The sequence below is a fragment of the Somniosus microcephalus genome, chromosome 7, assembly GCF_052327205.1.
Source record: "Somniosus microcephalus isolate GS21.2 chromosome 7, FLI_Smic_1.0, whole genome shotgun sequence".
Lineage (NCBI taxonomy): Eukaryota > Metazoa > Chordata > Chondrichthyes > Squaliformes > Somniosidae > Somniosus > Somniosus microcephalus.
Genome location: NC_140993.1, coordinates 260366767 through 260383170, shown reverse-complemented (window position 1 = coordinate 260383170; position 16404 = coordinate 260366767). Strand labels below are relative to the sequence as shown.

General features: G+C 45.8%; 1 protein-coding gene across 2 annotated transcripts in view; it reads left to right on the top strand.

Annotated features, from left to right (window-relative positions):
- LOC147115260 (cytosolic non-specific dipeptidase-like) overlaps nt 1–16404 on the top strand; it is a 51691-nt gene that overhangs the window by 5687 nt on the left and 29600 nt on the right. For both annotated transcript variants that reach the window (XM_085993657.1, XM_085993658.1), the window contains exons 3-8: nt 2173–2316; nt 5551–5713; nt 6630–6718; nt 11192–11389; nt 12077–12161; nt 14441–14601. In XM_085993657.1, coding sequence (XP_085849783.1) covers nt 2173–2316; nt 5551–5713; nt 6630–6718; nt 11192–11389; nt 12077–12161; nt 14441–14601 — 840 coding nt within the window. The remainder of the gene's footprint in view (nt 1–2172; nt 2317–5550; nt 5714–6629; nt 6719–11191; nt 11390–12076; nt 12162–14440; nt 14602–16404) is intronic.

The following is a 16404-nucleotide window of genomic DNA, read 5'->3' as shown; positions in this document are numbered from 1 at the left end:
TGGACATAAAGTGGGATTGGGACATCTTCTTCCCTACCAGGTGTGAGCATGTTGTAACTGCTCCAAAGGCGATGTGAATGTTTAATACTTAACAGGTGGCAGGGGAGCTCTGCCCACACCTGTAAGTCTGCAACGGACAGAGCTCTCTCCCGGGTGGGAGAATTCCAGTTGGAGCCAGGAGTATGATCATAGAAACATAGAAACATAGAAGATAGGAGCAGGAGTAGGCCATTCGGCCCCTTGAGCCTGTTCCGCCATTCAATGAGATCATGGCTGATCATCCAAATTCAGTACCCTGTCCCTGCCTTCTCCCTATATCCCTTGATCCCTTTAGCCTTAAGAAATATATCTAACTCCTTCTTGAATATATTTAATGAATTGGCCTCCACCGCCTTTTGTGGTAGAGAATTGCCTGGCTGGAACAGTTGGAATGGGAAAAAACTCTACAAAATAGGTACTAATTCTCTGGTTTCTGGATTAGAATTGAGGTTTAGTTGTATAAAGAAAGAATAAACTTGTATTTATATCACACCTTTCACAACCTCAGGATGTCCCAAAGCACTTTACAGCCAATGAAGTACTTTTAAAGTGTAGTCACTGTGGTAATGTGGGAAACGTGGCAGCCAATTTGCGCACAGCAAGCTCCCACAAACAGCAGTGTGATAATGACCAGATCATCTGTTTTAGTGATGTTGGTTGAGTGATAAATATTGGCCAGGACACCGGGGAGAACTCCCCTGCTCTTCTTCGAAATAGTGCCATGGGATCTTTTAGGTCCATCTGAGAGGGTAGATAGGCCTCAGTTTAACATCTCATCTGAAAGATGGCACCTCCAACAGTGCAGCACTCCCTAGATTTTTGTGCTCAAGTCTCTGGAATGGGGCCTTGATCAGAGTACTACATTCACTTCTGGGCACCGCACCTCAAGAAGGATATACAGGAAACGTTCTGGTATCCGGCACTGACGGGACTGAGCTGGTGCCGTACCATCAAAACTGCCGTAGAAACCAGCGCTAATGTTAAAACATACGGAGCTTTTGAGCTCCATGTGAATCAACAAACCCTGTTGCTTAGCAACAGCTTCAAAACAGTCGGCCGCAGCTTAAAAGTGTCTCTGTAGCTAAGCAACAGCTTCAGCTAGACCTTGCAGAGCCTGGCTGGAAAAAAAAAGCTACGAGTAGTAAAAAAACTTATAGGAAACGGCTCCTGAATTTTGCCGGTAGATAGAGCTTTCCGGACATTTAACCTCCGGTTAAACGAAAGTTTCCTGTATTGGCCTTGGAGTGGGTGTAGCACAGATTCACCAGAATGATAAAAGGGTTAAATTATTAGGACCGGTTGCACAAACCTGGCTTGTATTCCCTTTGGGTATAGAAGATTGAGGGGTGATCTGCTCGAGGTGTTTTAAAATATTAAAAGGATTTAAAGGATAGATACAGGAATACTATTTCTCTCTAATGGAGGAAATCAAGAATGAGGGGGCATAACCTTAAAATTAGAGCTACGTCATTTAGGAGAGAAAGGATAGTAGAAATTTGGAAATCTCGCCCCCAAAATTCTGCGGATGCGGGGGGTCAATTGGAGCTTTTAAGACTGAGCTTGATGGATTTTTATTGGGCAAGGGTATCAAGGGATATGAAGCTAAGGCGGGTAAATGGAGTGGAGGTACAGATCAGCCAGGATCTGATTAAATGGCGGAGCAGGCTCGATGGGCTGAATGGCCTCCTGCTGTTCCTATTGATATATATTTGTAAAGGAAAGAAATGCAGGACTATGGGGAAAGAGCAGGGGGGAGTGAGACTAACTGCACGGCTCTTTCAAAGAGCCAGCACAGGCATGATGGGCCGAATGGCCTCCTTCTGTGCTGTATGATTCTATGATTTTATGAACATGTGTAAAGACAGCAAGTCACACCACTTTATTTCCTATTAATACTTTGTACTATGTTGTCATTGTTTAACAATGTTATTGGGAATATTTCCTCGCCCTCCAAGCCAAGTTAACCCTTTTATGTCCACAATACCCTTACCTGAGAGAATAGCGTAGCTCAACTAATAGATATATTCATGGATGTAGTGATTAACTGCACAGTTAGCCCCCTACTCAAGGAGGAACATGCGTGGGGATTTGGTTGTGTTAAGTACATAATTGTGCGGCAATTTCACTTTGCAGCATCTGAAGGAATGGATAGCAATCCAGAGTGAATCAGGCAATCCAACAAAGAGAGATGATGTGACTCAAATGATACAGATTGTGGGTGAGGCAATCAAACGCCTAGGAGGATCTGTCGAGCTAACAGATTTGGGCAATGAGGAGGTAAGGTACAACACAACCCGACTAATCCTTTGCGTACTAACCGCAACACAAGACAATTATTTTTGATCTCTTTAGAAATACTGCATATTTGTAAGGATATGAAGCCCATCATTTTCTCCCAAGTCTCTCTGGTCTCACTCCTGGGTACGGTGATATGGTAGTGCAGTGGTTATGTTACGGGACAAATAATCCAGTGAGTTCAAATCCCACCATGGCAGTTTGAGAATTTGGAAATAAAAAACTGGTATCAGTAAAAGTGACCATTGTCATAACGTGGTTGACTTCGAACTGCTCTCTGAGGTGGTCTAGGAAGCCACTCAGCTGTATCAAACTACTAATAAATGGCAATAAATTACCAGTGATGTTCATAAGAACATAAGAAATAGGAGCAGGAGTAAGCCATTCGGCCCTTCGAGCCTGCTCCGCCATTCAATGAGATCATGACTGATCTTCTGCCTCAATTCCATTCACCGGCCCTATCGCCATATCCCTTGATGCCCTTACTAGTCAGAAATCTATCGACTTCTGTTTTGAATATACCCAATGACTGAGCCTCCACAGCCCTCTGGGGTAGAGAATTCCAAAGATTTGCCACCCTCTGTGAAGAAATTTCTTCTCATCTCAGTCCTGAATGGCCTACCCTTTATCCTGAGGCTGTGGCCCCTGGTTCTGGACTCCCCAGCCAAGGGAAACATCCACCCTATCAAGCCCTGTAATAATTTTATATGCTTCAATGAGATCCCCTCTCATTCTTCTGAATTCAAGAGAATAGAGGCCTAGTTTACTCAATCTCTTCTCATACGACAGTCCCGCCATCCCAGGAATCAATCTCATGAACCTTCGTTGCACTCCCTCTATGGCAAGTATATCCTTCCTTAGGTAAGGAGACCAAAATTGTACACAGTACTCCAGGTGTGGTCTCACCAAGGCCCTATATAATTGGAGTAAGACTTCTTTACTCCTGTATTCAAATCCTCTTGTAATGAAGGCCAGCATACCACTTGCCTTCCTAATGGCTTGCTGCACCTGCACATTCACTTTCAGTGACTTATGGACAAGGACACCCAGGTCCCTTTGAGCATCTGCATTCCCCAACCTTTCACTATTTAGGAAATACTCTGCCTTTCTATTTTTTCTACCAAAGTGGATAACTTCACATTTATCCACATTATAATCCATCTGCCATGTTCTCGCCCACTCACAGAGCCTGTCGAGATCCCCTTGAAGCCTCTTCACATCCTTTTCACAACTGCCACTGCCACCTAGCTTTGTATCATCAGCAAATTTGAAATGTTACATTTAGTCCCCTCATCCAAATCATTGATATAGATTGTGTATAGCTGGGGCCCAAGCACCGATCCTTGCGGTACCCCACTAATCACAGCCTGCCATCCTGAAAAAGACCCGTTTATCCCCACTCTTTGTTTTCTGTCTGTTAACCAATTCTCAATCCATGCTAGTATATTACCCCCAATTCCATGTGCCCTAATTTTGTTCACCAACCTCTTGTGTGGGACCTTATCGGAGGCTTTCTGAAAATCCAAATACACCACATCTACTGGTTCCCCTTTGTCTACTTCACTAGTTACATCCTCAAAGAACTCCAATTGGTTTGTCAAACAGGACTTCCCTTTCATAAATCCATGTTGACTCTGCCCAATCTTACTATTAGTTTCTAAGTGCCCAGTTATTGCATCCTTTATAATAGATTCCAGCATTTTCCCCAAAACTGATGTGAGGCTAACAGGTCTGTAGTTCCCAGTTGTTTAGTTCCGATGGAGTCTGTCCTGAAGCGTACCGATGGAGAACTCACTGATGGACTTTACTCAATCCACAGTTATACCTTTTTGGAACATTCTTATCTCCCGCCAAATCATAGTCCTGTCTTTGTAATAATTTTGGCGGGCAGAACTCTCTGCAGGGGTGTTTTGTCTTCATAACGGGAGTCGGTGATAGCTTAACTGGCCTTCCTGGGCCGATAATGTCTTTGCTTTGTCACCGTAACTTGGTTTGTATATTGATTGGTCTGGAGATTGCCCTGGATGGCTGTTAAACGGCTTCTCTTTGTACAGTGTAATGGGTTTAAAGCATTCGTTCCATTGTCCGCCCATTTCTTGATGGGTCTCATCCTGCCACCCAAATCTGTCCTGTACTTATAATCTAATCAATATGTATACTCAGTTCCATGAGTTTCGGCTTCCCGAAACTGGTTTTCGCGGGCTTTTAATGTCCTCAATCCACAAGCCTGTCTGGCTTGCAGTAACAGAAATTCAAAAGGTCCCAGAAGCTGGTCACGAGGTCTGGCGGCCATTTTGTGTGCCCTTTTATCAAAGGTTTCTCTGTAAAAGCTTCTTTTGGTCAATAAAGCTGTGTTATTAACCCTACTTTCCTACGTGATTATTTAATGAAAATTTCGCGAATCTTACACTGTTTTCTCTCTCCCTCCTTTCTTAAATAGCGGGGTTACATTTGCTATCAGATCCTGATAATGAATTAAGAAAACATTATTGAAAACTTAGTCTTGTGAACTAGTAACCTCCTTCAAGACCTCTGCTAATGTTGCTTTAAAGTAACACTAAGGGATATCGATGATTGGCCAGGGATGGCTCCCCTGATTTTCTCTCCCCTGTGGGGAAACAGTTGGCTTTTAGTTGACACTTCCTCAAAGCATTGAGATCAGCAACTCAGGACCAGGGATCAACCTGATCGTCCAATATAATGTGGTAACATATCACAAGGAGTGGCTGAGGCAAATAGCATAGATGTATTTAAGGGAAGGCTAGATAAGTATGTGAGGGAGAAAGGAATCGAAGGATATGCTGATAGGGTGAGATGAAGAGGGGTGGGAGGAGGCTCGTGTGGAGCATAAACACCGGCATGGACCAGATGGGCCGAATGGCCTGTTTCTGTGCTGTACATTCTATGTAACTTGATATTGGAGCACCAAGTCTTTGTCTCTTGAGAACTAACAGATTAACAGGGTAGAGTTGGACAATAAGTAAGGAATTGCACAACAATAAAAGAATCATTATTGCCATTAGGGATGAAAGGTATGATGCTGCAGTCCTCAAATGATTTTTAAAAAGGCAATATTTTATTACATTCAAAAATTGAAACTTGACTTTGATATATCCCTTCTTCCTCAATAAATTTTACCAATGAATATTCTGCCTAGTAATTCCTGGCAAATGTATTAATGCTTTCACTTACATGAAATGTCCATGCTCTCCATAGCTTCCTCATGGAAGAATGATTCCATTACCTCCAGTAGTTCTGGCCGAATTGGGAAACGATCCAAATAAAATTACAGTCTGTATTTACGGACATGTTGACGTTCAACCTGCAAGAATAGAGGATGGATGGGCTACAGACCCATATGTGCTGACAGAAAAGAATGGTCAGTATTGTGTTTGTGTTCAACCTTTTACACCACCTCATCTTACATTGGTTGTTAGGCCACTATGATTGTTTTCATTTATCTTCAAGATGAAAATTCAATGTCTATTTTATTGTCTTCTTGCTGTTCTGGGCAGAATTACAACTATGCTTAAGCCCTTTATTCCTGTTTTAACACTAAATCAAATAGGCTACAAAACCTTATGCAGCACTGTGAATGTGTATATCCTTTCACTAGAATCCTCTCCGGGTAACGTCATCTTTAGCTTCCAGTCTGGCAATGCCTCGATTATATAATTCTCAATCTTGTTTTCAAATCCGTCCATGGCCTCGCCCCCCCCCCCTTCTCTGTAATCTCCTCCAGCCCCACAACCCTTCGAGATCTCTGCACTGCTCCAATTCTGGCCTCTTGCACATCCCTGATTATAATCGCTCCACCATTGGCGGCCGTGCCGTCAGCTGCCTGGGCCCTAAGAATCTGGAATTTCCTCCCTAAACCTCTCCGCCTCTCTCTCCCCCTTTAAGGCGCTCCTTAAAACCCACCTCTTTGACCAAGCTTTTGGTCACCTGTCCTAATATCTCCTTCTAATAGTGCAACGCCCAAGTGGAACTCATTGGATAGCTCTACTGGCACTGACACCGGCACAATGGGCCAAATAGCCTCCTTCTGGGCTGTATCATTCTATGATTCATTCTTTCATTCTATGTGGCTCGGTGTCAAATTTTGTTTGATAACATTCCTGTGAAGCACCTTGGGATGTTTCATTACATCAAAGGTGATATATAAATACAAGTTGCTGTAGTTGCTTTATTTGTATTGTATTCTGCTATCACCAAGTGGGGCAGTGTACTAGATCGCCAAGCGGAATTAATTTTCCTGCCTTTCATAACAATATTCCTCTTTGAATTTCTTGAAGGTAATCTTTACGGACGTGGAGCCTCGGATGACAAAGGTCCTGTTCTGGCCTGGCTCCATGCGATTGAAGCATTTCAAGCACTGAAACAAGTAGGTGCCACTTACAACAACAGCTTACATTTTTATATAGCGCCTTTAACGTAGTAAAATGTTCCAAGATGCTTCACAGGAGCGATTATCAAACAAAATTTGACACCGAGCCACATAAGGAGATATTAGGATAGGTGACCAAAAGCTTGGTCAAGGAGGTAAGTTTTAAGGGGGAGAGAGGCGGAGAGGTTTGGGAGGGGCGAGGGGAATTCCAGAGTTTGGGGCCCAGGCAACTGAAAGCACGGCCGTCAATGATGGGACGAAGGAAATCGGGTCTGCGCAAGAGGCCAGAATTGGAGGAGGGCAGAGATCTCGGTACTGTTGGGTAGTCTTACCTTGTTAGGATCCTTAAAGTGTGCTGTCTTTCCCCACTTCCATTCTCAGGTCCTGCAGGTATTGTTGAGACTGCCGCTGCCTCACTCCAGGCATTGTCGAGACTGCCGCTGCCTCACTCATAGAATCATAGAAAGTTACAGCATGGAAGGAGGCCATTTCGGCCCATCGTGTCCGCGCCGGCCAACAAAGAGCTATCCAGCCTAATCCCACTTCCCAGCTCTTGGTCCGTAGCCCTGCAGGTTACAGCATCCCAAGTGCACATCCAAGTACTTTTTAAATGTGGTTAGGGTTTCTGCCTCTACCACCCTTTCAGGCAGTGAGTTCCAGACCCCCACAACCCTCTGGGTGAAGAAATTTCCCCTCAAATCCCCTCTAAACCTTCCACCAATTACTTTAAATCTGTTCCCCCTGGTTTTTGACCCCTCTGCTAAGGGAAACAGGTCCTTTCTATCCACTTTATCTATGCCCCTCATAATTTTATACACCTCAATAAGGTCTCCCCTCAGCCCACTCTGTTCCAAGGAAAACAGACCCAGCCTATCCAGTCTTTCCTCATAGTTAAGATTCTCTACTCCCAGCAACATCCTTGTACATCTCCTCTGTACCCTCTCTAGTGCAATCATATCTTTCCTGTAATTTGGTGACCAGAACTGCATGCAGTACAGGTAGACTATCCTTTATCCAAAAACCTCGGGACCAGCCGAGTTTCGGATAAAGGAGAATTTCGGATTTCGGAAGGTGGGTCGGCGGGGGTCCGCGGGGGGGTCGGCGGGGGTCCGCGGGGGCGTCGGCGGGGGGTCGTGCGCACGACTTACGCTGACGCTCAGCGTAAGTCAGTCGGGGTCGGCGGGGGTCGGGGCCGGCGGGGTCCGCGGGGGGGTCGGCGGTTGTCGGGGCTGGCGGGGTCGGCGGTTGTCGGGGCCGGCGGGGTCCACGGGGGGGTCGGCGGTTGTCGGGGCTGGCGGGGTCGGCGGTTGTCGGGGCCGGCGGGGTCGGCGGTTGTCGGAGCCGGCGGGGTCCGCGGGGGGGTCGGCGGTTGTCGGGGCCGGCGGGGTCCGCGGGGGGGTCGGCGGTTGTCGGGGCTGGCGGGGTCGGCGGTTGTCGGGGCCGGCGGGGTCCGTGGGGGGGTCGTGCGCACGACTTACCCTTTAACCGAACTTCCGAAACCGGAACCCTCTAAAAACCGAAGGTTTTTTCGTTCGTACGCACGACTTACGCTGAACGAAAAAACCTTCGGTTTTTAGAGGGTTTCGGTTTTCGGAAGTCCGGATAAAGGGTAGTCTACCTGTACTCCAGCTGAGGCCTAACTAGTGTTTTATACAGTTGAAGCGTAACACCCCTGCTCTTGTATTCTATGCCACGGCTAATAAAGGCAAGCATTCCGTACGCCTTCTTAACCACCTTATCTACTTGGCCTGCTACCTTCAGGGATCTGTGGACATGCACTCCAAGGTCCCTTTGTTCCTCTGCAGTATTCAGTGTCCTACCATTTAATGTGTATTCCCTTTCCTTGTTAGCCCTCCCCAAATGCATTACCTCACACTTCTCCGGATTGAATTCCATTTGCCACTGTTCTGCCTACCTGACCAATTTATTGATATCTTCCTGCAGTCTACAGCTTCCTTCTTCAGTATCAACCACACAGCCGATTTTAGTATCATCTGCAAACATCTTAATCATACCCCTTATATTCAAGTCAAGATCATTGATATATACCACAAAAAGCAAGGGTCCAAGTACTGAGCCCTGCGGAACCCCACTGGAAACAGCCTTACAGTCACAAAAACACCCATCAACCATTACCCTCTGCTTCCTGTCTCCGAGCCAGTTTTGAATCCAACTTGGCACTTTGCCCTGGATTCCATGGGCTTTTAACTTCATGACCAGTCTGCCATGTGGAACCTTATCAAAAGCCTTGCTAAAATCCATATACACTACATCAAATGCGCTGCCCTCATCTACCCTCCTCATTACCTCCTCAAAAAATTAAATCAAGTTTGTCAGACACGACCTTCCCTGAACAAATCCGTGCTGACTATCCTTGATTAATCCGTGTCTTTCTAAATGAAGATTTATCCTGTCCTTCAGAATTCTTTCCAATAATTTTCCCACCACCGAGGTTAGGCTGACTGGCCTGTAATTACTCAGTCTATCCTTTTCTCCCTTTTTAAACAAGGGTACCACATTAGCAGGCATAGTGCACCGTGGCCTTGTGGGAAGGGTGCCCTGGAGTGACAAATAGGGCTAAAGCCGACTTGCGCCCATTTCCCCAGCAATCAAACAGGGGATTGGGTACTGCACTGCTTAACCAGAGACTCTGTTTTGTGTCTCTACTTTTGGATTCTCCTTTCCTTGCTTTCACTTCAAGCAGCAATTAGAAAAGGCTCTGAAAAATATTTTAAAACTATTTCAACCTGGGCCAATATATTGCATATTCACATGAACTCAAGAGGAGATGCGGCCAGCATACCACTTACCCTTCAAATGCTAGAAGCGCAAAGGTTGCGGTACCACAAAGTTGCTAATGGGCGAAACCTGTCATTTATGATGCAGTATTGGGCTGAGAGACCCAAGTTCAGATTGCAAACTTGACAAGACAGGACATGACATTTGCCCGCCTACCTTGGAGGGCATGTTCATCGGTTCTGGCTGAATTGTCAAGAGTAAGAGATTGAGATCTGTCCTTTACCCATACCACGTCCAGCAAGCCTCCAGGTGATCTGTCCAAGGTGCAGCAAAAAACAGAAGAGGATAATGGGAAAGTACTTGGCTCAATTGTGAGGAGAAAGAAGAAAAGAAACATGTAATTGCTGGGAGGTCCTGGAGTATTCCCAGGTCCCGGAGTATTCACAGCTAATGGAGTATTCCCAGATCCTGCAGTATTCACAGCTAATGGAATATTCCCAGGTCCTGCAGTATTCACAGCTAATGGAGTATTCCCAGGTCCTGCAGTATTCACAGGTCCTGCAGTATTCACAGCTAATGGAGTATTCCCAGGTCCCGGTGTATTCCCAGGTCCTGCAGTATTCCCAGGTCCCGGAGTATTCACAGGTCCTGCAGTATTCCCAGGTCCCGGAGTATTCACAAGTCCTGCAGTATTCCCAGGTCCTGCAGTATTCACAGGTCCTGCAGTATTCACAGGTCCCGGAGTATTCACAGGTCCTGCAGTATTCCCAGGTCCCGGAGTATTCACAGGTCCTGCAGTATTCCCAGGTCCTGGAGTATTCACAGGTCCTGCAGTATTCCCAGGTCCTGCAGTATTCACAGCTAATGGAGTATTCCCAGGTCCTGCAGTATTCACAACTAATGGAGTATTCCCAGGTCCTGCAGTATTCACAGGTCCTGCAGTATTCCCAGGTCCCGGAGTATTCACAGGTCCTGCAGTATTCCCAGGTCCCGGAGTATTCACAGGTCCTGCCGTATTCCCAGGTCCTGGAGTATTCACAGGTCCTGCAGTATTCCCAGGTCCCGGAGTATTTCCAGGTCCCGGAGTATTCCCAGGTCCCGGTGTATTCACAGGTCCTGCAGTATTCTCAGGTCCTGGAGTATTCTCAGGTCCTGGAGTATTCCCAGGTCCCGGAGTATTCACAGGTCCCGGAGTATTCACAGCTAATGGAGTGTTCACAGGTCCCGGAGTATTCACAGGTCCCGGAGTACTCCCAGGTCCCGGAGTATTCACAGGTCCCGGAGTATTCACAGGTCCCGGAGTATTCACAGCTAATGTAGTGTTCACAGGTCCTGGAGTATTCACAGGTCCCGGAGTAGTCCCAGTGATGTGCCTCAATAATTCCGAGACTCGATGTTAGCGAAACAAAACAAGGCTTTTATTAACTTAGAAAGTAACACGTAAGAGAGAGAGGTATCTTCCTTCTGGAGACTGAGGCCAGACTGAGCTAGCTTACAAAAGGGGCCAGGTATGGGCGGAGCCCTACACACACAGCACATTCCAGCACATTCCAATAAACAATACAATGAGGACTGGGGGAAGGGAAATGACACTGAAACCGACCACAGTCACAGGCAGTGATGAATGGAATATTTCATCACACCCAGGTCCCGGAGTATTCCCAGGTCCTGGAGTATTCACAGCTAATGGAGTGTTCGCTGCTCAGTAATATGATTCTGCTTTCATTTCAGGAACTGCCAGTGAATTTAAAGTTTATTTTTGAAGCTATGGAGGAATCTGGATCAAAGGGACTGAATGAACTCTTAATTGAGAAAAATGAGACATTTTTTTCCAACGTAGACTACATTGTTATATCAGACAGTGGGTGGCTAACCAAGAAGCCAGTCCTGACCTATGGAACTCGAGGACTCTGCTATTTCTTTGTCGAGGTACTAAGGGAAATGAATAACCTCAACCAACTGACAATCCTCCCAACACCAGCCTACTTCTCGTTCCCCACGCCACCTGCTCCAATGTGCACCCATGCTCCTTCAGCTATCTTGCCCTCTCCCTCTGCCTTTGTCTCTCCAAGTTATTGTTGTATATTGTGTTGAGGGGTATACCTATCAGGAAAGGTTGAACAGGCTGGGGCTCTTTTCTCTTGAAAAGAGAAGGCTGCGGGGGTGACCTAATCGAGGCATTTAAAATTATGAAAGGTTTTGATAGAGTGGATACAGAGAGAGTGTTTCCACCTGTGGGGAAGTGCAAAACTAAAGGCCATCAATATAAGATAGTCACCAAAAAATCAAATAGGGAATTCAGGAGAAACTTCTTTACCCAAAGAGTGGTGAGAATGTGGAACTCGCTACCACAGGGAGTGGTTGAAGCGAATAATATAGATGCATTTAAGGGAAGGCTAGACAAGCATATGAGGGAGAAGGGAATAGAGGGTTATGCTGATAGAGTTAGATAGGGAAAGGCGGGAGGAGGCTCGAGTGGAGCATAGATGCTGGCATGGACTGGTTGTGCCGAATGGCCTGTTTCAGTGCTGTATATTCTATGTAATTCTATGTTTACCTGAAAAGGATTGTTGTTTTTGCTGCAGAAATGTAATCTGTGAATTTTTTGTCACCCAGGTACAATGTGCAAAACAGGATTTGCACTCTGGTCTTTATGGGGGAACAGTACATGAAGCAATGACTGACCTAATAGCTCTACTAGGTAGGAATTAATTTACACATGATGAAAATGAAGGTGTGTTGTTTTCAGAGAGAGCGAGACTTTTACCAGGTAGAACAGTTGAAAATACAGCAATCTGTAACTATCTTATTTCTCACACGTAAGTGGGGTAAAACTGTGGCAGATGGCGTTCAATGTGGGGAAGGATGAGGTCATCCACTTTGGACCAAAGAAAGACAGATCAGAGTATTTTCTAACTGGCGAGAAGCTAGGAACTGTGGATGAGCGGAGAGATTTAGGGGTCCAACAGAATCACTAAAAGCAAATAGACAAGTTCTGGGCACCACACCTCAGGAAGGATATATTGGCCTTGGAGTGGGTGCCGATTAATTGGAGTTATACTTGGGCTAAAAGGGTTAAATTATGAGAACAAGTTGCATAGACTAAGTTTGTATTCCCTTGCGTATGGAAGATTAAGGGGTGGTCTAATTGAGGTGTTTAAGATAATTAAAGGAGTTGATAGGGTAGATGGAGAGAAACTATTTCCTCTGGGGGGGGGGGGGGGATAGTCCAGAACAAGGGGGCATAACCTTAAAATGAGAGCCAGGCAGTTCGGGGGTGATGTCAGGAAGCACTTCCTCACACAAAGGGGAGTGGAAATCTGGAACTCTCTGCCCCCAAAAATCTGTTGAGGCTGGGGGTCAATTGAAAATTTCAAAACTGAGATTGATAGATTTTTGTTAGGCAAAGGGTGTTAAAGGTTACAGAACCAAGGCGGGTAGATGGAGTTCAGATACAGATCAGCCATGATCTAGTTGAATGGCGGAACAGGCTCAAGGGGCTGAATGGCCTCCTCTTGTTCCTATGATCGTATGTTCTCTCAGTGCAAAACGCTTGCAGATGGAAATCCGAAGGCTCAATGAATGGCATCCTCTGAAACTTTGAATGCTCAGTGGATAAATGCACTGCCCAGCGCACTGCTGATCGTATAAGTCAAGGAGGTCCGAAGTTCAGCCCCTGACCTGTGCTGAGCCAGCATGGTGGAATGGTGCTGTTGACACCTTAATGCCCCGGTTAAGGAGAGGAAAAACAATAATCTATGGTTCCTGCTCACCTGCTGACCTTGTTGGCTGTCGATGTTGGAGTTGGAGCAGGGGGGAATGGAATTAATTGGATCGCTCTACCAAAGAGCCGGCACAGGCATGATGGGCCGAATGGCCTCCTTCTGTGCTGTATGATTCTATGTTGCCAAATGGGCAATTCTGTTATTAGTTTATTGATTTTGCACTCTAGTTTTAATGTGTGTGTTTTAATGGCGATCGAAGGGATGGAGAAGGAAAATTGTATCTTTTTGCTGTATCTCCGTGACTCTTGCACAATTAAGCAATAATGCAAAATCAGCAAATAGCTAGCAAAATTGTGAGTGTTGAAAATATAGTGCAAGGAGGACGTAAAATTCCTCAGAAGGACATAGACAAGTTAACAAAATGGGCAGCCACGTGGCAGAGGCAATTGACCATGGAGCGAATACATTTTGGGAGATGGGAGTTTACACTTAATGAAAGGGGATGGATGAACAGAGAGATCGAGGGGTTCAAATACATAATTTCTTGAAAGCGAGAGTACAGGTGGACAAAGGCATTAAAAAAAGCCCGTAACATTTTGGGTTTTATAAAGAGAGACAGAAAGTTACATGAGGTAATGATGAATTTATACAAATATGTTGGTTTGGTCGCAGTTAGAGTAGTGCGTGTAACTTTGGGTGCTGCATTGCAGAAAGAACATTAAAGCCATAGAGAGTTCACCAAGGAGATACCAGAGATGGAAAACTATACTTATGAGGAGAGATGTGAGTTACTGGCGCTATTTCTGCAGGTTTTTAAAAAAATTATGAAAGACTTTGATGGGGTGAGCAGGGAATGACTATCTTTTTGTGCTCAATGGGTCACTGACAAGTGGTCAATTTAACCATAGGGATTGGTCACAGTAGCGACTGTTGCGTCTTTTAAGGGAAAAGTGGATAAATATTTGAAGCAGACGAACATAAGAACATAAGAAATAGGAGCAGGAGTAGGCCATACGGTCCCTTGAGCCTGCTCCGCCATGGCTGGTCTTCTACCTGAACTCCACCTTCCTGTCCTATCCCCATATCCCTTGATTCCCTTAGTGCCCAGGAGATTCAGAGTTTATGGGTAGAGAGCAGGGCAGTGGGATTAGTTTTGGCTTGTTTTGTCTAAAAGACTTCACGGACCCGATGAGTTGAAGGGAGCTCTTCTGCACTGTAAACTTCTATGGTTCTAAATTCATTAATCCAATTTCAGACAGCCTTGTGAATTCATCTGGTCATATTCTGATTCCTGGCATCAATGTGGATGTCACACCCCTAACAGATGAGGAACGTCTTTTGTACGAAGCAATTGAATTTAACCCTGAAGATTTGAAACACACCATTGGTACCACAAAACTCCTTCATGAAACCAAGGTACAGTTAAATTAAAGTGGCAGCTGTCAACCCATTATAGTTTCTTAAAAAAATGATAAAATATTTGGTGGATTCTTGTGTTCATCAAAGTGAAGGAAGTCAGTTTTGGGCAATAGTGTCACTTTTTCTAATTTTGCCACCTGTGGCTCAGTATCAGAAGGTTGTGGGTTCAAGCCCCATTTCAGAGACTGAGGGCTCGATCTTGCCAGCCCTGGGGAGGTGGGTATGGAGGCGGGACTGCTGGGAAAATGGCATCATTTGGGGGCGGGTGCCCAACCCACCGCCGTGCCATCTTGCCAGGAGGCGGGTAGCCGACCCGTGCCGGGTCTCGTCTCCTTGGAGGCGGGAAGGGGATTACAGCCACTTAACTGCCTGCTAACAGGTAGTTAACAGGCAGATAAGAGGATTATCCCCATTTTACCCACACAAGTGCAGGCTTCCCAAAGGCTGCGAACCCCACCAGGGTCACCGAGGCGAGCGGTGGGTCTGCGGGGGTCGGAGGGGTGCAAAACTGCGCTGTGAAGGAAGTGATGGGTGCAAGTGTGGAGAGGTGAGTATGTGAGGTGAGTGGAAAGTGTTAAAAAAAGTTTACTTACCTTTGTTTCTTCCTGCAGGCTTCAGTTGGTGGGTATGCGGAGAGTCTCGGATCTCACCGGTAGAGATGACAGATGGCTGCTGCATTCTCCAATGCAACAACCATCTAATTTCTGCTAAAGAAAGAGGTTTGATGAGTCTTGAATTCAAGAACTCATCAAACTACAGAGAATGTCAGTGTTGTCAAACGATGACAATTCATCTGTCAAAAAATTTTGACAGATGAAACATCATACGCTGACGTGCTCTGTAACCGGCTTTCCCTTAATTGGTTTGCTAAGTCCGCTGGGCGGGCTTAACAAGGTCAATTAAGGGGAAATAGCGTGGGTTGGCCACAAATCGATGGAGGTGGGACATCGACATTGACCCGACAAGCAGCAGTCCCACCTCCAACGCGCCCCCATTGGCGAAATCACCCCCTTAATGAAAGGGGATGGATGAACAGAGAGATCGAGGGGTTCAAATACATAATTCCCTGAAAGCGAGAGTATAGGTGGACAAAGGCATTAAAAAAAGCCCGTAACATTTTGGGTTTTATAAAGAGAGACAGAATATAATCTAGGCTGACACTCCAGTGCAGTGCTGAGGGAGTGCTACACTGTCGGGGTTGCCGTTTTTCGGATGAAACCTTAAAGCGAGGCCCCGTCTGCCCTCTCAGGTGAACGTAAAAGCTCCCACGGCACTATTTGAAGAAGAGCTGGGGAGTTCTCCCCGGTGTCCTGGCCATCATTTAGCCCCCAATCAACACCACTAAAACAGATTATCTAGTCATTATCACATTGCTGTTTGTGGGAGCTTGCTGAGCGCAAACTGGCTGCCGTGTTTCCTACATTACAACCGGACGACTACGCTGCAAACAGTACTTCATTGGCTGTAAAGCGCTTTGGGACGTCCTGAGGTTATAAAAATACAAGTTCTTTCAAGTCTTTCTTGACCACACTCTCAGCTTGGGTTTAGCACAGGCAGTTCAAGATGCCTAGATGATGAACTCCACAAAAATAGCTCAACACCTGTGCAGATCATGCACAGGCCAGGCAACCGTCAAATTGCTATGATTTGTGTCCATCTTACGCCCGAAAAATGGGCGCAGCGCATAGCAATTACTACCCCAATGTGTCATGACCCTTTGGAGGGAGCAGCAATAAAAGAAAGACTTGCATTGACCTACATTGGCTCCCACTCCGGCAATGCCTCGATTTAGAAAATATT